General features: G+C 33.7%; 1 protein-coding gene across 10 annotated transcripts in view; it reads left to right on the top strand.

The window, feature by feature from the left end:
* Positions 1-25,192, top strand: part of RELCH (RAB11 binding and LisH domain, coiled-coil and HEAT repeat containing) — a 114,308-nt gene that overhangs the window by 79,837 nt on the left and 9,279 nt on the right. For 7 of the 10 annotated variants that reach the window (XM_073213164.1, XM_017651058.3, XM_017651059.3 and 4 more), the window contains 8 exons: positions 282-361; positions 3,376-3,482; positions 4,126-4,225; positions 8,478-8,560; positions 9,356-9,419; positions 10,884-11,022; positions 15,540-15,656; positions 20,303-20,391. In XM_073213164.1, the coding sequence (XP_073069265.1) occupies positions 282-361; positions 3,376-3,482; positions 4,126-4,225; positions 8,478-8,560; positions 9,356-9,419; positions 10,884-11,022; positions 15,540-15,656; positions 20,303-20,391 (779 nt within the window). Of the gene's footprint in view, positions 1-281; positions 362-3,375; positions 3,483-4,125; positions 4,226-8,477; positions 8,561-9,067; positions 9,151-9,355; positions 9,420-10,883; positions 11,023-15,539; positions 15,657-20,302; positions 20,392-25,192 lie in introns of those variants that run through there. The other 3 variants (XM_037015711.2, XM_017651061.3, XR_001851773.3) reach the window with 2 other exon arrangements.

A 25,192-nucleotide genomic window follows, 5' to 3' on the forward strand; every position in this document is an offset into this window, starting at 1 on the left:
TTCTAATTTTGGAAATTAGAATGTATCATCTCACTTTGGTTAATAAAAGTTCTTTCCTATTAAAACTGCTTATGCAAATGGCCTGTAAAAAGTATTCTGTAAAAAGTTGTAATTTTACAACCAGTGGATATTGTTTTAATCAAAATTATTTTCCAAAGTAATGATAATATTTATTTTAAGCTTTGTAGCCAGTTGTAATTTTGAATATAATTTGCACTGAGACTTTTTGCTTTACATTTAAAACATACTGAGATTTTTTTAAATTACTTGAATGATTTTAGATTCCTCAGCAGGAAATGGGGTCCTCACTAAAGCTACTGTCCCCATTTATGCAACAGGAGTCCTTACGTGTTACATTCAGGTAAGGAAAAAGTCCTTTTACTGGATAATGTAAAAGCACTTCCTGTTTAAAAAGATAAATGAATATCATGTGTGTGTAAGTGAAAATGTTACCCATAAAGGAAAACAAGTTTTATTTATTCATTTTATTCAATAACTATTTTTATTTGTTTTAAATTATATTTGAATAATAAATCTAGAGTACAATCCCTGTTACAACAAATAAATTTATGTATTAAGTGCTGCTAAGTGTTAGACTGTACTTACAGCAGAGTTTCTTTGGTGGTGCATGGTGAATTTTTCATAAACCAAAGAATCGGTATTAGGTAAAACAAACTATAAAATGCTGTATCATTATTTTAATAAAGTACATTTAATAGTACCTTATTTTCTTAATTGTCACTGCATAATAAATTATCCCTAAACATAATGGTTTTATAACACTTACTTGCTCATAGGCTTTGCTCAGCTAGGTGTTTATTCTGCTGGTCTAGCTAGTGGTCACTCATGTTGTTTGGTCAGCAGGTGGCTCAGCTAAGATGACTGAACTTCAGTTTCCATGTAGCCTTAAGACCTCTTTCTCTCCATGAGGTCTCTGGAGCAGCCAGGCCAGACTTACTACATGGTGGCTCAGGGCTCCCAAGAGTGCAAAAGCAGAATCTGCTAGGCGAAAGCTTAGGCCTGGAATTATCACATCACTAGTATTGCATTCTGTTGGTTAAAGCAAGTCACAGGCCCAGCCTAGAGTCAAGAGGAAGGACTAACTAAACAAGGGTGTGAACCAGGAGGTGTGATCATTGGTGGTCACCAATGTAACATTCTGCCACACTCTACTTAACATTCTTTTAAGTAAATGACTCGTGATGTGAATTAAGGCATATCAGTCATTATCAAGTGTGAGGTAGTCCCACCATTAAGCTGAAAATATGGATTCAGGATAAAGCATTTTTAGAAATTAGAATGTGAAAATTACAAAGGAAGACCTTTTCTCCTGAATTTTCCCCCATTATTACCTAATTTGTCTTTTGCCTTTTGAATTCTAAGTACAGAAACTCATATTTATTATGCTCTTCTTCCAAAAGAGATTTGAGCCATCTTACAGTATTAAAATACAGTTTTTCAGTATCACATGATACCTTGCAACAGAAGTTCCAATTCTGTTAAAGTAGCACAGTATTCTTTTAAATTTTTCTTTCCTATACTAGTTTTGAAGACTACCTCATAATATGAATATACACAGAATCCCTATGTATGTAGGATATTTTAAGTCATATAAGCTTAATGTATTGTCTCTATTGTTCTTAAGTTCATGCAGATGAAGTCCTGGCATGTTGCTAGGCACAATAGTGGGCATACCCTTCTCTTTAATTTTAGAAGCTGCTCCTACATAATATTAGTATGATGTCAATATTTTTCTCTTTTTAACCTCTGAAATTTTGCTTAGTATGTTGATTTTGGCTATAAGTAGTATTTTAAGGCATAATAAGGTACAAAATACAAGGTTTTCCTCACAGTAGACTCTCAGTATAAATTTGTGAACAAATGAAAAAGAACATGTCTTGAGTTACTGTGTGAAATTCATGTATCTAAAGAGATAAGAACTTTTCAGCTTGTTACAAAATGTGAATTGAGGTAACTTTCATAGATTGCCAGTGTTATTTGTTTTAAGAAGCACTCACCAGCTCATTTTTCTTATTAAACAAAATTTTCTGTTAGGATAAAAATCGCTGCTTTGGTAAATAAAAACAAAACTATTTTGGGTTGAATGCATAAATAGTATTACATGTCTTGATAGTTTAAAAATGAGAAATAGGATTGTAAGTTTTCAAATAGAAAGAATCCATGCTCATTTAGAAGTGTATTTCATAGCTCTTATTTCACAATCTAAAGTTTTTGCAGATTTATAGTTTGTTTTCCAAATTTCTATATACTCTTATGCTTTCCAGTAGGCAACTAAAAATGAATGAATCTCTCTAATCCAACATAATTCTCATGCTGGTTTTACAGTGCCTTAGTTTTTCACTAAGTAGACAGTCATGTTCTAAAACTGCTATTTCCTTTTGTTAATCCTTTATCTCTACTTCATTCTAAAGTAACCTATGTTGAAAAAAGTTCTAGATGGTAATCCAGTCTTCCTCATGCATCTGTTGATTAATATCCAGAAAGTATTTATTATTGACCTAATTATCACTGTTGACAAAAAAACTTGATTCTGACATAGTATATATTTGTTTCCTGATAGACTGTCAGACTCTCTTCCCTTAGAGATTCAGGTTAGTTTAACATACAAAGTTATTTTTTTCCTTCCCTAATTTAGCAGACAGTTTTTCTAACATTTTTTAATACAGTGCTATGTGAGAAAAAAGAAATGTTTTCTGATTGTGAAAATAATAATGGCTTGTTAAAGTTTGAAAAATATGAATTATTTTTAAATTAAGGGTATAACTATTTGTGTGCATAATGTCTGTATTTCAGTAAGCATACAACTTTTCACCACTAAGGTATTCTTGGAAATCGATTTTCTATTAGGGGGATAACTTTTAGTAGTTGTATTTAATTGCTCAGAGCCAAAATTAATGGAAACTAAAATTGGTAAATTAAATTTTAATAAAAGAATATACCTTTTTAAGTTCTAAACCAGGGCTACCTAATAAAACTTAACTGCAGTGATGGAAACAATCTGTATCTGAGCTGTCTAATAAGGTAGCCACTAGCCACATATGGCTGTTAAGCTCTTGAATTATAGCTAATGTGATTAAGGAACTCAGTTTTATTTCACTGAATTTTAAATTTAAATATAAATAGCTGCATGTAGTGAGTGGTTACCCTATTGGACAGCACAGTTCTAAATCTGTGAATCAAGATTGTCCTTAGATCATTGTGAATCATACATATGCTTAATAAATATCTTTAATTAAAGTGTTTCCAAATTAGGATATTTTCTCAGTTCGTAAAATTTTCTAGTTATAGATAGATAATTATGGTTTTAGTCTACTTGATTGCTTGAAAACTGATAATCAGTCTTTTCTGCTATAGGAAGAAGATCGAAAACTGTTAGTTGGATTCTTAGAAGATGTAATGACCCTGCTGTCATTATCTCATGCTCCTCTTGACAGCCTGAAGGCTTCTTTTGTGGAACTAGGGTAAAAATAATAGCTTATAGTTTTTAAAAAGTCATTATAACATTTTTAAGTTGGATTCATAGAGACCATATTTTCAATCTATAAAGATTGGCATATACACCAAATCTCTTGGTTTTGAGACTTAAGATTTTTTGGGGGGTTTTGGTTATTTGTACATTCTTAATATTTTATAGTCAGTACATTTGTAATAAAAGAGTGGGGAAAGGGCACAGACATATTTTCTTTGAAGCAATGGGAGAAATAAAATCAAGTATAGATGTGAAGAAAATTTAATTGCCCCAAACTGAAAAATGAGCCCCAAATGAAAGCCAGCTCATTGGGCACCTTTTTCCATTCCACCCAGTCAGCCTCCTCGTGCTCACCGTCGCTTCCTCTAGCTGCTGACGCAGTTTCATCTCAGCCTTTCCGAAAACAGGCTTGTGCGTTGATTAAGCTAAAAGCATAGTTCCTGAATATGCTGCATTTGTTGCTTTGTAAGATGACTTCTTTTTAAAGAATCTTATATGTAACATCAAATCATACAAAGTAATTTCCATGTTTTGCCAATATTTATCATTAATATTTCTAAAAGTGTAATATTTTTCAGTACACTAGTAAGACACTCTGGCTCTCACTTTTAATATTGATTATTTTTTTCTTTCAGTGCGAATCCAGCATACCATGAGCTGTTGTTAACTGTTTTATGGTATGGTGTTGTCCATACTTCGGCACTTGTGAGATGTACTGCTGCTAGGATGTTTGAGGTATGTAAAAATATGCTTCTGTTGTTTCAGATTATCATTTTTTTTTAGAAGAGGGAGAAGCGATTTTATTTTTTTAAAAGGCTTTGCATACTGTGTTATGTTGATATGTATTTTATAGCATTGAATAGTACCTAGTTGTGTACTGTGTGATGGGGTAGAAATTTAGCTTTGACATATTTAAAGAGTTTTCTAGCCTTATTGGTTCCTTGGATGGTATTCTTACTACCAGTTCCATTTTCCAATTTTTCTTTTAAATTTTACTTTAATTTCCATCCTATGTAAGTCTGACTGTACATAAGTTATTAAAGTGAGTGGCTACTTAAAAAAAAAAAAAGAAAAAACATTATAGGAGCTCTTAAAAGTTGTAAAATATAGTTGATTTCATGAGTAGCATTAAAAATATCAATTATTGCAGTTATGGAAATTATTTTATTGATTTCTCTACCTCATTATTCTCTCACATACAATATCTAGAATAACATCCCTGTACATTAACTACCCACAGATTTATAAGAGAGAAGAGACTGTTCATATAATTTAACTGGATTTTCTTAAATAGATACCTACCCAAGTTAAATATGAAAATTGAAATACATATCTTTTATACTCATCATAGAGGAAATTAAGTCATAGCCTAATATATTTATATACATGTGTATATATATTTCTAGAACTTGTACTGGAGCACTAAAATTGCTTTAAAATGTTTGTTACTGCTACTAAGTCTTACCATAGAGCCAGACGGTCTGTCTCTGCCTCTTAGTGGCAAGTTCAAACTTCTCTGTGTCTTTGTTTTCTCATCTACAAAATAAACATGATAATAAGTATACATCTCAAAGGATTGCTGTTAATATTAAATGAAATAGTACTTATAAATCCCTTAAAACAGTGTCTCACACATAATTAGAGCTTAATAAATGTTAATTGTCATTTTTAAATCTATGCTATTACTTCACAAAATAATAGCTTAGAGAACATGTATTTGTCCAAACTAAAATTGTCCCTAATATGCATGTGATTCTTAAAATATCTTGAAGCATTTATTTGCATAAGAAGAATTGGATCGTCCTCCTGAATTTCACATAAGGTAAATTGCAATTCAAGAATAGAGCACTGCTGTGTTAAAAATATATACCCTCTAAAACTTAAATATATACAATACATTTGTGGAATCTAAAGAAAATGCCATCTTTATCAGAAGTTTGAAAATCCTCTGCCCTTGTTATTCCCTCAGTTATACATATTTGGTCAAAAAAACTATAATGTGTTCTTTGCCAAGGTCAATACCAAATTTTAAAAAATTCATTTGCTATCTAGTATAAGTTCCTTGTGGCGATAAATAATTTTTGAATATTCAGTATGCTGGAGAAGAGTCATTATCATGAGAAAAGTCTTTCTTTAGTCCTCTCCTTCCCAAAAAAGGAAAGAGTATCCTTTCAAATGAGGAGCTATTTCTTTAATACAACTCTCTTCACAGGATTTTATTCTAAGATCATAAAAGCCGTTTCTTTTGCTTGAACCATTTGTTTCTAAACACCATACCATATGAAAGCATATCATAAATGAAAATAATTTAAGTAAATAAATGAAGCTTCCTCCCTTTTTATTTCTTTTTGGGGTTTTTTTCTGCCTTATTTCTTGTATGTGGCTCTTGTCTGATTTTGGTTTCTGTGTTTGCTGTCAGTGCTGGTCTGGAAACTATACCTCTGCTCAAGCAATTTTCAGTGTTCTCTCAGGTTGGTTATGAACTTTGGAGTCTAATTTAAGAGATTTATTTCAGTAATTTTTCAAATCCTTTTATAATAAAAAATTTTTACTGAGCATGCCAGTAAAAGTCATCAGCAGGAAAAGTTAAAATTACTTTTCTGTCAATGACCCTTACTTTGAAGAAGCAAGAGTTCTTTTGGTACTGATAGTTTATAACTTTCTCCTGCTCTTATTCCTGCTTCCTCTCAAAATGAGTTAATTCAAATTAGAAACATGAAAAACAGGACACTTGAAATAAAAAAATAATAATATTCACATGAGACCAGAAACTGTTGAAAATAAAGCAAGAAATGGATATATCAGGAGCATAATATGAGATACTTCATGAAATTGAACACTAAATTTAGATCTTGAGTTTTCAGACAGCAGAACAAAAAGGGGAAACCCAACCAGTCATTTAATTATTTGTTAAATAAGAGGCAGTATTTACTTTTTGAAGTACAGATTATTGCTGAAATTGTTTTATAAGGAGACATCAGAGACTCTTTAGTGTGACATAATAGGTTTCCCAAAGATGTAGGAAAAGCTTTATATGCTTTCTTATATCAGTCATAAGGAAATTAACCATGTAACATTAGACCTCAACTCCAAGAAAGAGTGGAGTTTCAAGAAAAATGTAACTGAGTCCATTTTCTAGCTTTACTTGTTGATGTGAAAGCTCTGAACAAGTTACTTAACTTCTGTAAGGCTCAGTTTCTTCATCTGTTAAACCATTGGTAATAATTGTACTCACCTCATCAGGTTTAGAGATCCAGTTATGTATTGTGTGTAATTGATAGCTCTTAAATTGTGCTTTCTGATTTTCTAGCTTATAAAGAAATTAAACTTAAACTCCAGAACAATGAAAAATTAACTTGTCCCCTTAAACTGTCCCTTCTTTTAATGCTTTTTGGCTGGCACAAGATAGCAAGCAGGCATTTTAAGTACACTAGTACTGATTCAAATCTAAGCTATCTTATTTTTAAATAAGAGAAGAAAGTTTTATTTAATAGTATCTGAACTTCTTTCCTGTTTATTTCTACCTGACATCTGTAATATTTAAAGAAATAACAAAAAAATCTTTTGTCATTCCTTCCTAATTATCCATGATTTTTTATAAAAAGTATTTCAGAATATTGAAGTAGATTCTAAAATGAATCAGCAGTTAAATGGTAACAGATTATTGTAAAATTAAGAATTTTCACAAAGTGAACTGTGCTCTCTGATATTTTGTGAAGGAACAGTGTCTTAAATATGCACACAGTGTTGGGGTTTTGTTACTAAAAATTCTGTGGCACCTTACATCTTCAGTAACAACTAGTTCCATCACAAGATTAGTATAGGATTAGTGTTTAGGATTAATTTGTGTTTACATTCTGAAATTGAGAATGTCGAATTAGGATGTTGCCCTTCTCTGTTGAACTCAGAAAATTCAGTGCTTTTTATAAAAACAAAATGCCTACTGCTCAGTAGTGTCCTCTTATTCTATGATTTAGGGTAGGTTGATGAATGAATTCTTTTTATGATTAGATGATAGATAATTCTCATTTCGCTGTTGTGCTTCTTTGGTTTTGTTTTATTTTTGAGCTTTTAGAGAAATGTAAAACAGAGAACTGTTTATAAATGTTAACTACTTGTGCCAGCTAAAAATCATTTTTAATTGATAATTTTTTTCCAAATATATCACAAATCTTATATCCTTGAAGTAGTAGTAATAATTAAACTGGCATTTCTTGAATGCCTAGTCTTTATCAGACATAATATTTAGGTATATTATGTACAGTTAGTAGGGCAGCAGTCCTTTAAGGCAGATGACAGTATCATCATTTTCAGATGAGAAAGCTGTTTCAAGAGATTATGTAATAAATCAAGGCCACATGGCCTTAAGTGGAGAGCTAGAATCTGAATCCAGATCTGATTCCTGCATGTCATACTTTCCACTAGACTGCATTGTCTCTGTACCTCAGAAAATTATGTGATGAGAAAGGTTGGGAACTCTCCGGTGTGATTTTTAAATTTACTTGCTGTAGAGCAATCAGAAGCTATTCAGGTGTGGCTGCTAGTCTTCTGAGTTTGGTTTGAAAACAGTCCAGTTTCTACCTCATTGGTCATAACAAAATCACAGCAGGTTTACTTAAAGAAGTTTAACCATAGAACCCAGTGTGCATCTTCTTTTTGGTTTCTTCTTTGAAAATAAGTAAAGCTTGCTTCTAAATTGTTTTAAATTGAATGTAGAAATTGCATAGACTAGTTGACCAAAAGTACAGACTGCCATTAATTGGTGACAAACTGTTTCTGTGGACTGCTAGGCTATTTAAGCTTCATTTTCCTCCTAAGCAATTTCTGCCTTTATAAAGCACTCTAGTAGCAGTATTTGCTTAGCTTCTAATTTTGGTTTTGCTTTTGTGTTTTCTCTCTTTCTCTTGGTTGTTCCTTTCTTCTCCCCATGGCCCTGTGTTTGCTCTTTCCGTGCATCGCCTGTGTACCCCCTACGCTGACCAATCAGCTGTTGGTGAAGGGGGTGAATGAGACTCTGGTAGCTCAGAGGGTGGTTCCTGCTCTCATTACTCTCTCCAGTGACCCTGAAATGTAAGTGTCATCCCTGCCTTTTATATTCGGCATCCCTTTCAAAATGTGCCTTTCAAGAAATAACCATCAGCTTTTTAATTCATTGAGAAAAACATATATATCTTTAAAATAATACTGGATTATGCTTCCTTGATTTAAAACTCCATCATACTGCTGTTCATATATCTTTTTAAGTCAACCCTCATAGTAATTACTGCCGAATTCGGAGGCCAAAAGCTGAAAAAAATGTATTACTCATATTAGTCCTCAATAAACATTTCCAAAACTTAAAACACGCTGATGGACTATTTCTTCCAAGCCAAGAAGGGATGCTCTGCTAATCTCACTAACATGTTGTTACCAGTAAGTATAGTGGCATGAACCAGAGGCTTAACATTTTAATGTCTGTTGTGGATGACTAAACCAAGAAAGGCCAATGAGTCTGCCTGCCCATCCTCAGTCACAGCTAACCCAGTTCTCATTCCAGTTTACCAAACCATTTTTTATTGCATGTTGACTGGTTTACAGCTGACTCTTCGAGGCATGAGTGAAGCGTTAGTTGACAAGCGGGTTGCTCCGGCCCTTGTTACCTTGTCCAGTGATCCTGAATTGTGAGTTTCACAGACTGCGACCTTAAGTTATCCTGTCTGTCTTTTTGAGCATTCTTCTTGGTCTGCTTTTTTTTTTAATTTAATTTGTCATTGCTAGAGACTAATACCATATAAATTTACCTTGTACTTGCTTTGATATGCATTTTAATAATAATTAGCTTTTCAACTCAAAATTTCAGTTTCTTTCTTTTTTTAATTCTAACAGTTCTGTCAGGATTGCTACAATTCCAGCTTTTGGCACTATTATGGAAACAGTTATTCAAAGAGAGGTAGGAAATGATTGAAATGTATTTATATCTGTGTACTGTTGAGGTGATGGTAACACTTGACTGTCCCTGTTCCCAGTGCTAGGGGCAGAGAATATCCTACCTTTCATTTTTCTTCTTAATTAGTTATGGGTCAAAGGAGGATCTCAGTATTTGAAAGCATGAGATCTTTACCCAAGTATTTTATATCCTAAGGAAGTTTCTAGCCTTTCTTCTCAATTAGAAAACCAAGTATAAGCCAACTCTCAGATGTCCTGCTTTAAGCCTAGCTGGGTATTGCAGTTTTGAATAATGCTTCAAACCAGATCTAATTCCAAAGCCTGCTCTAACCAGTAGACTTCTGGATAGTCTACATAAATTTCTGATTGCCAGTTTGCACAGATTTCAAGACTGTTTTCCAGATAACTTTAGAAATGCAAACCTATCTCTGTTTCACAAATCAAGCCTACAAGGCATCTCTTTTCTCATAACTGTGTCATTGATGACCAATGTGCAAATCTCATAGTGGACTGGTACCATCTCACTTCAGCACATGTCACTATGACAACCTTCTGTTGTGCCTGCTTCAGGCGATTGCCACGGTCTTTCTCCCTAAACATTACTTTGATTCAGAAATTTGTGATTTAATTCCAAGTTTGTTAGGTTCTAGCTGTAACATTAACTGTAAGACACAGCTAGTGTCTAAGAATTAGACATGTCTTAGTATTAGAATTTCATTCCTTATTAGCAAATTGGACATGTCCTTATACTAATGAAAAGCCCTGTGGATTAGAATATAAATTATGTGTGGGTATATTACTTAGCCACTTAAATGAAAAACTAGGTTTTCCATCCTGTGTACATTTTACAAAACAAAAACTAATTTTTAAAATCCCTTTGTCATATAGATTTTTTATTTTTTAAAAAATTAAACAACTTTGTTACGGGGAAAAATTTTTTCCATTTTTTCACTTATATATTTCCCTGGTGAAGCAACATTTAAAAAAAGCATCGTTCTGCAAAGCTTGCAGCCTTGGCAGAATTTCAACATGTTCTTAAATCCTAAAATAAAGTGTCTTTTAGGGAAATGTGAGTAATATGTAAGTCATTAATGACTCATTGCTTTCAGAAGGTGAATAATTGGGTAACATACACTGTGATTTAAAAATTAAGATTTAGACACAAAACCATCAAATTTGATGATTTGTAGATTTTTAAAAGTATAATGGGATTATTTTGTTTTTATAATTTGTTGGGGAATGGTTGTATTTTCTAAAACTGAAAAATATAAGAAGTAACAGCATAAACAAAAATGTTAAGATCATTGAGCCAAACAACTAAGTACGTATCTAATTTCAGATTTCTACTATCAAGTCAATATAAACCATTTGAGTCCAATTCTGCAAGCCATATTTACTATGTATCTTGTTCTTCAACAACTCAATTTTTAATATTCTGTAAAATGACTTTATTATATCTAATTTAAAGTTGCTGGAAAGAGTGAAAATGCAGTTGGCTTCTTTCCTGGAAGATCCTCAGTATCAAGACCAGTATTCTTTGCACACAGAAATCATAAAAACATTTGGTAGAGTTGGGCCTAATGCAGAACCACGGTTCCGAGATGAGTGTAAGTAGCATTTTTCTACCTTTTTTCCTGAATTCTTGAGTAAGATCAAAGTCAAAAGCTTCTCTGAGGATTTGTCATGTGTGAAAGCCTTTGTATACTTTATCTTTCATATACTGAAAGCTGAAAGTGTTTTATACTATATACTGATTATGTAAGATGTGAAAAGTAACTCATAAACAAGTTATTTTAAAAACATTTCTTAATAACTTAATTTCAAAATATTGTGCTCCCTTTCATTTAAAGCTTCTTATTTAATTCTTCTTTTTAAGGAAATTTTCATGTGTTTGCATGAAAAATACTTTATGAGAAATACGCTTTCCTTCCACTTAGTATATCATTCAGCTATGATACATCATTTTGTTTTAATTCACAGCTTGTTGGTCTGCTAAGTGAGCTGCATGATCATCTGCTAAGCATCTTGTCTAGTTTCCATACTACCTCTTTTACTGTGGGCCTCAACCTTTATGACAACAACTTTGGGTAGCGTCAAAGCATCCAGTAATTAACTCTTACTCCAAAAGCATGTCAGTTATCACTTCTGTAATCTAATCTCTATTTTTAGCAATTTGACATGCTCCAAAGAGGACCATAAATTTGACTTCTTACGTCAGTTTGGTTTCTGATACAAAATTTTATTCTTCGATAGACTAGTTGTATATCCAGCCTGATATTTTTTAATATTAAGAGTCAACAACAACAAGTATTGTCAGGGTTTGGACTGCAGTGTCCAGAAAATCTGTTGAGGACATGAACACTTATTGAGGTATAGAAACACAATTGTAAGATTATTTTTTGGTGGATAATAGTGCTAGTAACAAGAAGAGAAAATAACGATGCTTCATAAGTTAACAGAAAAAGATTTGGTATTTTAGTTAGCGATAGAGATAATTCTGCATGTTGTAACATCAGATGTACATGTGTTCCTAGTAAAAACTTTGACTACCTTTTTTGAGGCTCTAATCGCCCTGATACAAGGAGAGTAAGTCTTGGCTTCTGGTTCAAGGAATAGGTTAAATAGGCAATGAGTCTTTGGTATGTGCCATGTTGAGTTAGTAACTTTCTAGAACATAATCCAACCTCTTTCTGTACATTCAAAGGACAGATTTAAGGGACACAAAGTTAGAAATTTTCTTTTTATAATGGTCCCAAAATAACAATGGAAGGTTGCCTTGGGAAGAGATTAAGGATAGACATTTCCACTGCTTAAATAGGTAGTAAATCATTGTTCCTTGAAGACTTCTAACTTGCTGTGTATCCACAAGTATATCTTATATAATCTTCTTTCCTATTTTCACACCAGCCTTTTTTTTTTTTTTTTTTCTCTCACTCCGTTCATATTTTTTTTTTTTTTTTTTTTTTTGAGAGGGCATCTCTCATATTTATTGATCAAATGGTTGTTAACAACAATAAAATTCAGTATAGGGGGGTCAATGCTCAATGTACAATCATTAATCCATCTCAAGCCTAATTCTCGTCAGTCTCCAATCTTCTGAAGCATAACGAACAAGTTCTTACATGGTGAACGAATTCTTACAGAGTGAATAAATTCTTACATGGTGAACAGTACAAGGGCATTCATTACAGAAACTTTCGGTTTTGATCATGCAATATGACCTATAAACCATCAGGTCAAATATGAATATTCATTTGATTTTTGTACTTGATTTATATGTTGATCCCACATTTCTCCTATTATTATTATTATTTTTATTTTTAATAAAATGCTGAAGTGGTAGGTAGATGCAAGATAAAGGTAGAAAACATAGTTTAGTGCTGTAAGAAGGCAAATGTAGATGATCAGATGATCAGGTGTGTGCCTATGGACTAAGTATTAATCCAGGCTAGACAAGGGCAGCAAGACATCCACGGATGCAGAAGATTTCTCTCAAAGCAGGGGGGGTGAGGTTCTGAGCCTCACCTCTGTTGATCCCCAAATTCTCACCTGATGGCTCCCCTGCGACTGTGCCTGTCTTAGGTTGTTCCTCCCTTGAGGAATCTTACCCGTCTCTGGCTAACCAGTCATCTTCCGGGGCCATACAGGGACATGTAAAGTTGGTAAGTGAGAGAGAAGCCATATTGTTTGCAAAGGTTAGCTTTTTACTTCTTTGCAGATTTATGCCCTGTCAGCCTTTTTTTTAAGACACATTTTTTCCTTTTGTACCTTCTTCCCAGTCAACTGGCTTCCCTTTTGCTTTAAAACTTCACGCTGAGGAATTTAATGTCCTGTATTAATAAGATTAATGGTTGATAAAATAGAACCCATATTGACGAGAATGATGTACTGTTTATCCATCTATAGTTATAGACAATTCCCTTTGAGAGTTTAAGGAAGGGAATAGAATTGCTGGGTGGTAGTATCTAACTGGACTAGCATTTTGGGTATTTGTCCCTCTATTTCTTAGAGAATGGAGGACATTGGTTCTTCCAGTGGCTCTTTAGCTCAACCAGCTCTTAGTTATCACAGGAGCTTTCGGTCTTGATTTTATTCCAGGGGCCATTGGTTGTATCTGAGTCACAATACATAATTTGTTTTGTTTTCAGCTTTTTAACTTTAAAAGGCTCTCTGAAAATGATTTAGTCATACATTGGAGATTTTCTAATGTGGCAGTTTTACTCAGATTAGTTTTTTTTATCCCCCAGCATTTTTTTTCAGACCTGAGCCCATTTACAAAAAGAGAAGACAAAGTTCCCTTTACTAAGGCTGTTGGATCTTCACTAAGTATATTTTGAAAGTTTAACAAAATCTATTTTTATAAAATCTCCTATTGATTTATCTTTATTTTGTGTGCAGTTTTGAATCTTTGTCCAGTCTGCCCTTAGGGAAAGGCTTCTGCAGTGTCCTTATGTTGTGTATTTCCTATTTTCCTTGCCCACTGAAGGTCTGTTGTAGAATTATGCACATCTAGGTTATTAAATCTTTGAACCATTTATCTCTGTCTAAGAGGTTAACAATTAAGTGAATTAATTGGTATGGATGTGGTAGCCAGGACAGTATGTATATAATGAAATGTTAAATTCTGTAGTAAATTTCTGTCTGTCTTCTAAGATTTAGGAAGATCCTTAATTATACCTTTTAACTGGCTCTAGAGCAGAATTTAAAGTAACTTAAATAGATGGGTTTTCTAGTTAAGCAATTTTAAGGGGATATTGTGCAGTGTGGGTTTTGAGGTTCTGAAAAAAAAACACTGAGGAAAGGATTGCTTGTATAAGAAGTCAGAGAAGGAACAGAAGGAATAAAGAAGCTATGTGTCAATAGATAAAATATTTGCAAGGAAGATAAGTTTCAGAATGTTTGGACAGAATGAACTAGAGAATCCTTGAAAGGGACTTAGAGCCACCATTTTGTTGAGGTCTCAGCATGTCATTTAATGAATTGCAGTTTCAGTGAATTCATTGGGATGTCAATGTATATTTGGAGTTTTTGTCTCCTAATTTTTCTACAACTCCTCTTAAGAATGTTGTCACTAATTTTGACAAGTCACAAAGTCCCCTAAAAATGACCATTGTTATTCTAAGTCTTGTAAGAGTTTTCTTTGTTTTGGAGGGTTTTTTTTAGCCATTTACTATGGTAAGCATGAAAATTTTGATTTAGTGTTAGTTTACTGAAGCAGGAGGGGTTTTTTTGGAGGAGATTGTTAGGCTTAAATATACATAAACTCAATGCAAACATGAAAGGAGTCACTATAGTTGGTCTAGTTTATCAGAAGTACATGCTCATGAATGGTTTTTGGGTTCCCAAACCAAGCAGAGACTAGAAAAGGGCCATGTGATGAACAATTTGATAATCACTGACCCCTGGAGCCATCTCTCCAAGGAACCCTGGTTTTAGTGGGAAATGGTATTTACAAAACACAATCCTAGGCATTAGGGGTGTTCATTGTTACTGAATTGGTTACTGTTTCTTGGTCTGTCACTTCTGTTTTAGCAGTAGGTTGTCTGTATTTTTAAATTTTACCTTATTCATTGAAATGTAAGATATTGAGCCCATCGAGTGACTTGAAAACTCAACCAGTATTTGACATTGGTCTTTGCTAAGAATTTTAATAAAACTAAAGTTAGTGATAATTGTATGAACGTGTGAAATAATTTGATGTTGAAAAAGAACAAGTATATTTATGTTGTAGTAATATTGGTAACAACCTGATTTTGAGAAAGAAACTTACTTGTAAAGAGAACACAAGAAGTAGGTTGTTTACATTTGTTATTTTGTTTCATTTTTCAAATTAAGAAATGGAATTGCAGTGAGGCCAAATGACCTGTATACATCCTCACATAATTAGTTTATAGTGACAGTGCTATAATTGGTTTCTCCTAAATTCCAGATCACTCTTTATTCTGAAAAACATTCTTTCTTCCTTAGGGAGAAAAAGCAAGCTTAGAGCATAGGATGTGGGTAATCATCTAGAATTGAGATGAAATTTTATAAATAAAAATGAAAAATTATTTTTAAAAATGTATGGGTTTTGTATGTGCATGTTTTGGATAAAAATATAACAATTTCTTTTTTTTTTTTTCAGTTGTTTTACCACATTTGCATAAATTAGCTTTGGTGAACAACTTACAAATTGTGGATTCTAAAAGACTGGATATTGCTACTCATCTTTTTGAAGCCTACAGTGCACTTTCTTGTTGTTGTATCCTTGCTTTAGTCTATAGTATATAAGCAACCTTACAGTGAATGTCAGTTGTTAGAGACTGAGAAGTAGAATTTCATTTTCTCTACCTTTCTTAAATAAGGATTACATAAAATTAAAAAATTTAATTTTACTTGCACTGCTCCTTTTTCTAGCCATCTAATAATTTTTTTTATAGTTGTTCTATTTTATTTGTTGTTGTTAATCTCTTTTTTTTTTTTTTTTTTTTTTGAGAGGGCATCTCTCATATTCATTGATCATATGGTTGTTAACAACAATAAAATTCTGTATAGGGGACTCAATGCACAATCATTAATCAACCCCAAGCCCAACTCTCAACAGTCTCCAATCTTCTGAAGCATAACGAACTAGTTTTTACATGGTAAACAAGTTCTTACACAGTGAATAAGTTCTTACATGGTGAACAGTGCAAGGGCAGTCATATCACAGAAACTTTCAGTTTTGATCACACATCATGAACTATAAACAGTCAAGTCAGATATGATTATTCATTTGATTTTTATACTTGATTTATATGTGAATCCCACATTTCTCCCTTATTATTATTGTTGTTATTATTATTTTTTTTTTTTTAAATAAAATGCTGAAGTGGTAGGTAGATGCAAGATAAAGGTAGAAAACATAGTTTAGTGCTGTAAGAGGGCAAATGTAAATGATCAGGTGTGTGCCTATAGACTAAGTATTAATCCAAGGTAGACAAGGGCAACAAAACATCCACGGATGCAGAAGATTTCTCTCAAAACAGGGGGGGTGAGGTTCTAAGCCTCCCCTCTGTTGATACCCTATTTCTCACCTGATGGCCCCCCTGCGACTGTGCCTGTCTTAGGTTGTTCCTCCCTTGAGGAATCTTACCCGTCTCTGGCTAACTAGTCATTTCCGGGGCCATACAGGGAAATGAAAAGTTGGTAAGTGAGAGAGAAGCAATATTGTTTGAAAAGGTTAGCTTTTTACTTTTTTGCAGATTTATGCCCTGTTAGCCATCTCATAATTTTAAAAGATAATTTTAAGTCCTCTATGCTTGTATGTTTTATAGTTTTAAAAACATTAACTGAAGTTTTATCTATATTAATTAGATATTAAATTGAGCAAGAACTGAGTTTATAGCTGGGGTTTCTGTTAATTAAAAGGAATTAATGTATGTGTCCTGGCGTTCAGATTTTTCAGTGACTGTTTAGCCATCTGTATCCAGTAGAATACTATGAGTGTCTCTTGGAGAGATACCACTCTTTGAAAAAGTACAGTTCCAGCATGGCTGTTTCTAATGATGGCGCAGCTGGATCATCTAACCCATGTCAGCCACTACATTTTATAATAATTAAACTAAAGCATAAAGGTATTAGTGACTTCTGTTTTTTATAGTTAAAATCAAAGCTGTGACTAGAACAAATAACTTTAGCTATATTATTAAATGTTCTTCTTACTGTCTTAGTAAAATAAATGGTAAAATAAAGCTAAGAAGGAAGTAAAGATAAAGATGGGTAAAGTGAACTCTAGCTTCTAAGCTCTCCCATTAAAAAGCAGACTGGTTCAAGAAGGGGGAAATAAGAGATTGAAAAAGGAATGAGAGGCCAAATACTCAAACAGAACTAGAAAAGTACATGCCAGACAACATTATCAGAGAACTATGATTATGACAAAAAAATGACAAGAGAGGTTCCTGGTGATTCATAGGAGAAAATAGAGGACAAAGAAGAGCTTCAGGATAAACACTGATGGTTCTGTATTGTTATCTACCAGTTTGAAGTAGTAAGAAGTGAACAGGTAATTTTAAGATAAATATATTCCAAAATACCAGACACTCATTACCATTGGATTCTTCTCTAGAATGGTCCAGTGGAAGGTTATTTTTATTCAGAACAAATCAAATTAAAAACATAGAGCTATCTGTTAAGGAGCTGTTTGTCCTTTTGGAAATATTGAAACTTGAAGTTGGATGCATGGTTGAGAGTGTTTTATTATGGGAATCTACTACAACTATGCATGTGGATAATGTGGTCATGTTTTTTGTAATGTAGACTATAAAGTGGGTTGGATACACCATAATTTGGTAATTTTGTACCTCATCTATCCATTATCTCCTATAAGTTTAATTCCACTAAAAGGAGAACTTATTACCATTCTTGATTTACCATGTTGGCATTTTCAATTTAGAGAAGATAGAGGAAGTAGAAAGAGGAAATGATATATTCTGAATTAGCAAGGAAGAACTCTAGTAATGGAGAAGTGACAGGACCTTTACAAGAAAGTCATAATGGCATGCCAGGGTTTGTATTTCAGAGAAAGAAAATATTGGTATGTTTGTACTTGTCTTTGTGAAAATAGAGGTTTAAAAATGTAAGTGAAAAGTCCTGTATAACCTTACATAGCAGAGAGTTTCTAAAGGAATATACCTCAAGGAAAATGGGAAAGTCAAAGATCAAAAATCTAGCTCTCTAAAACCAAATTTTCCAAGTGAGCAAGGCAGTGGTTTCTAAAGAGCATGGAAGTCTGTATAGGAGGAATATTATTGTGTGTTTAGATATGCACAGCATATTACTAGAATAAATACAGTAAATAGTCTTTACTCCAGTATTGTAAGGGAAAGAACCATCTTAACAGTAGACCTTGTTCAAGTACTAAAAGTATTCTGCATGAGTCAGAACTTGTACTTCTGTTAACAGGGTGGTGTGGCCACAATAAAATCATATTGTCCAGATGTGTTCTGCTGTTCCATTGTATTCTGAACTGATAGAACAGAGCAGTGTTCCTTTCAGCACTAATACCATATTTTAACAGGGACATAGAAAAACTAGTGCTTAACATTCCATGTAGTAATAAGTCAAGAAATCATATTTTCAAAAATTTGAAGGAATTTAGAAATGCTTAACTTGGAGAAGAGGTGGCTTGGGGATGAAAAGATAATTCAAAGATGACCAGGAAATAATATTTTCAAGGTTGTTACATAGAAGAAAGGTTACACACATTGTGTAACTAAGGTGCAGAGCTAAAACTAAGAAGCAGAAACTACAGAGAGGCTGATTTTCTTTATAAGAGAAACTTTAATTGAGTTATCTAAATGCATGATCTCCCGTAACAAAGCTGTGAGTGTCCTGTCATTGTTAGCCGCCAGAGGCCCTGTGACTGTCATTCCTGGGTGAGGTGGAGGTGATTCCTGTTCCCAATATCAAATAAGACTAAACGACCTCTAAGTTTCCACCCCTTAAGAGAGATTGTGTGATTCCATGGGGATTTAAATTTTGGACCAAACTGAGTAGAAAGAAAGGAGAGTGACTTCCCTTTTTATCTCCAAATAAAGCCATCTTCAGCTTCTCAATTCATGCCAATATTTCTCTAGATCAGACTCTTAACTGCTTATCCAAAGGTCACTCACAGTTACATATTAGTGGTACTTTCCCCATATCTATAAAACAAGACTACATATCCATTAGGGTGCAGCCATCTGTATGTCTGTGGGGACTTAGTTCAACCAAATAATGTCTGTATTTTAAGTACTACCTACTTATAAGTCACTCATTTTAGAAACTTTGTTTATAAACAATTTTTATTTATAACTATCTTAAGGCAGTTCTGTATTATACTGATTATTTAATGAAATTCATTATAGCTTTTTGTTTTTGTTTTCAGAAAGACTAACTCATCTTTATTTGTATTTACTGGCATTTTCCACTTTAACATGGTACAATATTAAAATATGAACAATTTTTAAATGGCTGACAACTATGATAAGGGAAGAATGTGTCAAAATTGACATGAATAACAAGGTGGATTGTTGAGAGAAGTATCTGCTTTCCTGATTCCTTTAAATTTCAGGATAATCAAGTAAAACTCAAAGATGACCAGGAAATATAACTAGTACTAAATTTAAGTCACTACAGCAAAAGCTGTCTTACCCAATTCAGTTAAGACTTTAATGGGTCAGTTTAATAGGATGGTTAAAGCAAGAAACCAGGAAAGTGATATGTATCTAAGATTAACTTAAAAATACATAAATACATTTTCTTTTACCAATCTTTTGATGTAGGGCTGAGGCATTCTGTGTGATTCTGCTGATTAGAGTTAAATATCTTTCTTAGATAAACTACATCCATAATGTGATTGTCTGATTTTCAATTTAATTTTCTTTAAAGAGGACCCAGAAATGTTTCTGATACTGGGTATAGAATTTCTCATTTTCTCCTTTTTTCCTAATCTCTTAAAGTTGTCCAACACATACATAATTAAACAGCAATGTTTTAAGCAATTGGCCTTTGTCAGTTTTTTTCTAAACAACTTAGAATTGTTAATTTTTTTACTTTTCATGCTCATTTCATACTCACTTAAACATCTAATTTAATTACCTGACTTAATTTTCACATTCATTTCACGTGTTTATATGGTATGTAATTGGATTATGTTACAATAATGAATACCTTTGATATAAAGAGATTTGTGGGGATGGACACATTTGACTCTTCCTGAGTAACTGACTCGGCAGCTGGGAATCATGCTGGAAGGGAGCCGAGTTGCTCTAAGTGATCAGCATGCCAGAGGCACCACTTGAGAGAGCTGCTCCTTTTATTTTACTGTTATTCTGTTGGACATACCAGTTTGAATGTTTTTAATTCCCTTAACCACTTTGTCTCCAGTCATTTCAGAGGACTTAATGGTTAATCACTTTTTACCTGGTCTCAGATGTTTAAGGACTGACATGGAACATCTTTCTCCCGAGCATGAGGTAAGCCGCTGCGTTGATGCATATCCTCCTCCACTGAATATAATTAGAATTTAATAATTTAATAATGTACATGAAATGCTTTTTATCTATAAAATGCTATACAGTATTATCTCTGACCATCAACTTTCTTACAAGCAATGTGTCTTTTTTCTATTTCCATTTCCTCATAACTCTATGTATTTGTCTTCCTCTTTCTTCCAAAACCCTGTTCAGCATTTACAGGCACACCTCAGAGATAGTACAGGTTTGCTTCCAGGTCACATAATAAAGCAAATATTGCAGTAAAGAGAGTCAAATAAATTTTTTCATTTCTCTTGCGTATAAAAGTTATATTTACACTATATTATAGTCTATGAGGTGTGCATTAATGTTGTGTCTAAAACTATATACCTTAATTTAAAATACTTTCTTGCTATAAAATGCTAACAATCATCTGAGCTTTCAGAAAGTTAGAGTCTTTTTGCTGGTGGAGTATCTTGCCTCAATGTTGATGGCTAGACTGATTGAGGTGGTAGTTGCTGAAAGACCAAGTGGCTGTGGCAATTTCTTAAAATAAAATAATAGTGAAGTTTGCCTCATCAATTGATCCTTTCATGAACAATTTCACTATAGCATGTGATGTTTGATGGCATTTTACCCACAGTGTGACTTCTTTCAAAATTGGAGGCAGTCCTCTCAAACTCTGCTTCTGCTTTATCTACTATATTTATGTAATATTCTAAGTCCTTGTCCTTGCAGTAATCTTCATAGCATCTTCACCAGGGAGCTGTAGATTCCATCTCAAGAAACCACTTTGTTTGCTCATCCATAAGAAGCCACTCCTCATCCATTGTAGTCTTCTCATGAGATTGCAGCCATTCAGTCACATTTTCAGATTCCACTGGTAATTCTAGTTCTCTTACTATTTCCACCACATCTCTAGTGACTTCCTCCATTTAAGTCTTGAACCCCTCAAAGTCATCCATGAGGGTTGGAATCAACTTCCAAACTCTAGTAAATGTTGATATTTTGACCTCTTCCCATGAATCACAAATGTTCATAATGGCATCTAGAGTACTAAATCCTTTCCAGAAGGTTTTCTGGAAATTTACTTTGGCCAGATCCATCAGATAAATCACCATATATGAAATGTATTTTTTAAATAATAAAACTTGAAAGTTGAAATGACTCCTTAATCCACGGACTGCAGAATGGATGTTGTATAAACAGGCCTGAGAACAACATTAATTTCATTGTATATATCCATCAGAGCTGTTGGGTGACCAGGTACATTTGTCAATGAGCAGTAAGATTTTGAAATGAGTCTTTTTTTGTTTGTTTTAGCAGTAGTTCTTATCAGTGAGCTTAAAATACTCAGTAAATGATGTTGTATACAGATGTGCTGTCATCCAGGCTTTGTTGTTCCTTTTCTGGAGCACAGGTAGATTGGATTTGGCATCATACTCAAGGGCCCTAGGGTTTTTCAGAATGGTAAATGAGCACTGGCTTCAACTTAATGTCACTAATTTCATGAGCCTCGAACAAGAGAGTCAGCCTGTCCCTTGAAGCCAGACATTGACTTCCCTTCTCCAGCTGTAAATGTCCCAGATGGCATCTTCTTCTAATCACAGGCTGTTTATCTACAGTGAAAAGCTGTTGTTTAGTGTAGCCATCTTCACTAATAGTCTTAGCTGGATCGTCTGGATAACTTGCTGCAGCTTCTCCATCAGCCCCTGTTTCTTCCCCTGCACTTCCCTGTTATGGAGACGGCTTCTTCCCTTAAACCTCATGAACCAACCTCTGCTAGCTTCAGACTTTTCCTCTGCAGCTTCTTCACCTGTCTCAGCTCAGGGCCTTGCTCTGGATCAGGTTTTGGCTTAAGGAAATCTTGTGGCTGGTTTGACCATCTATCCAGACCATTAAAACTTTTTCCATAGCAACAGTAAGTTTGTTTCTCTTTCTTGTCATTCATGTGTTCACTGAAGTAGAACTTTTCATTTCCTTCAGAAACACTTCCTTTGCCTTCACAAGCCTGTCTTGGCTCTCAACGTTCCTCCCTCACTGAGCTTAACCACTTCTAGTTCTTGGCTTAAAGTGAGAAATGGTGCAACTTTGCCTTTCACTTGACCATTTAGAGGCCTATTAATTAATGGCCTAATTTCAATATCCTTGTATCTGAGGAAATGGGGGGTTCAAGAGAGGGAGAGAGATGGGGTAATAGCCAAGTAGGTGGAGCAGTCAGAATACACAACAACACTCATCAATTAAATTCACCTCTCATAGGAGTGCAGTTGGTGGTGCCCTGAAAGAATTACAATAGTAACATCAAAGATCACTGATCACAGATCACCATAACAAATATGATAGTAGTGAAAAGGCTTGAAAATACTGCAATAATTACCAAAATGTGACAAATGTGAAGTGAACAAATGCTGTTAGAAAAATAGCACCAACTTGACCTATGAATGGTTGCCACAAACCTTTTCATTTGTTAAAAAAAAAAATGCAGTATCTGTATCTGTGAAACACAATAAAGTGAAGCACATTAAAATGAGGTATGCCAGCATTTCCTAGTCTACATCTTCAACCCATTTTTTTACCAGCTTTTCTTGAACCTATTATTCTCCGTTCCTAAAAGAAACAAAACAAAAACTTCCTTTTATCCCTTCTCCAAATCTCTCTTCTTCGCAGTAGTCTGCAATCACTCTTTCAGCTTTTGCGCTGTGGTACATCGTAATCACTACCATCACATCAATCCGGTGAACCTGCTGTCCTTAAGATCAGTGGTGATCAAAGTGCCAGTGACGGGACGCTTTTCAGATAGGAGGGTACAGGAGTACATCCCCTTTTTGCCCATGTCTTTGTCAACACTTGGTGTTCTTAGACGTTACAGTTTGGTGGATATAAAATGGTATCTCATTATGGTTTCATTTGCATTTCCCTTTTTATTGTCAAATTTGAACATTTTTTTGTATGTTTACTGACATGTTCTTCAAAGCCTAGTTAGGGTTTTTGCCCATTTTTCATTTGGGTTGTCTTTTTCCCTTTTATTCTTTGAAGTTTGTCATATGTCTGGATACTAGTGTTTTGTCAGTTTTGTGTTCTGTGAATATCTTCTATTAATTTGTGGTATGTCTTTCCACATTTTTGGCATTTTTGAACACTGTCAATTTCTTATTGATCATTTCCAAAAGACATCTCCCATACTTTCTTCTAAAATGTTTAAAGTTGTATTTTCATAATACAAGCCTTAATCATTCTAGAACTGTTTTTATATATGGTGTGAGGTATTATATTTTGGTGCTCCAATACATTTTTTTCTATATGGATAACTAGTTATCCCATTATTGTTTATTGAACAGTTTATCATGTCTGTATTGATTATCAGTGCCATCTCTATCATATGTGGAGTTTTCATGTATGCCTGTGCCTGTTATTAGGGATATTCTTTTCCAATGGCCTCTTTGTCAATTATTTTAACAATGATACATTGTCTTCATTACACTTCCCTTATTAAAAAGTCCTGAAATCTAGTAGGGCAAGTGCAGCATCCTATCCTTTTTTTAGAACTGTTCATAACCCTTAGATTTTTTAATGAAAATTTGAGCATTATCTTATCAGGGTCCAAGAAAAATAAATATTCAGATTCTTGTTGAAATTGAATTGATTCTGAAGTTAATTTGGGGAAAGATCATCATGATTTTGAGTCTGCCAGTCCAGGATGTATTATATCTTACATTTATTTAGATCTCCTTTAATGTCTTTCAATAAAGTTTTATATTTCATCTGAAAAAATGATACACCTTATATCTATAATGTTATAATACTATCTTTTTTAGGATGACACATTTCCCCCACTATTCAAAAGTAGAACATTCCTATGAGACCTTTTAAGCTGAAATGGCAAAGAAACAATTGCCATTAATTTATATGGAAAAATTTTGAGTTTCCCCAGGCCCAAAAATAATCTATTTTAGGCTAACAGAAGCACAAAGTAAATTGAGATAAAGCACAGATGCCCACAGACACAGTTCAGAGCTACGGTGGCTTGATGTTAAGATGCTGAGCCTCATTCCCAGCAAAGGAGCTGGGGAGAGCCACCCCTACTGCTCGGGGTGGGCACTGTAATGGCTCACTACAGAACACAGTGAACACTATTTTTTGCTTTTCACCTTTTTTCATAAAAGGGAAGATCCTCTTTGGATTTCTTTCAGTTGGTGAAAACAGGTACTAATATAGGTCCTTTGTAAAAGCGAAGTGGTGTAACACAACTTGATCAGCCAGGGATACACCTATATGTATCTTTCAGCCCTTTCTTGCTGCTATATAGAAATACTTAAAACTTTTGTATGTTGAACTTAACGTCTGACCAGCTTGAGAAGCTTTATTATTAATTCTAATAATAAAAGTGTCTGGGTTTTTTTGTGTATGTTTTATATATGGAGAAGTCATCTATAAATAATGTATTCTTTTCTAATACTTTTATTTTTTCCCTTTGTATTACCTTAGGATGTATATTGCTGTCCCTTCTTCACTTCTGATATTAACTTGTTTCTTACTCTCTTTTTAAAATAGCTTTGATAGGGATTTATCAGTTTTATTAAACTTCAAATATTGAACTTTTGGCTGTGTTTATTTTTCTCTTTGTTTTCTGTTTTGTTGATTTCTGTTTCATCTTTATCTCTTGCTTCTTTAGGTTTGATTTTTTTCTAATTCTCTTTAACACCTTAAAAAGGAAGCTTAGGTTATTTACTTTTTAACTTAAGGCTCTACATATTCCTTTAGCCACATTCCATGCATTTGCTCTGTTGTGTCCTTGTTA

This window comes from Manis javanica, chromosome 9, assembly GCF_040802235.1.
Source record: "Manis javanica isolate MJ-LG chromosome 9, MJ_LKY, whole genome shotgun sequence".
Classification (NCBI taxonomy): domain Eukaryota; kingdom Metazoa; phylum Chordata; class Mammalia; order Pholidota; family Manidae; genus Manis; species Manis javanica.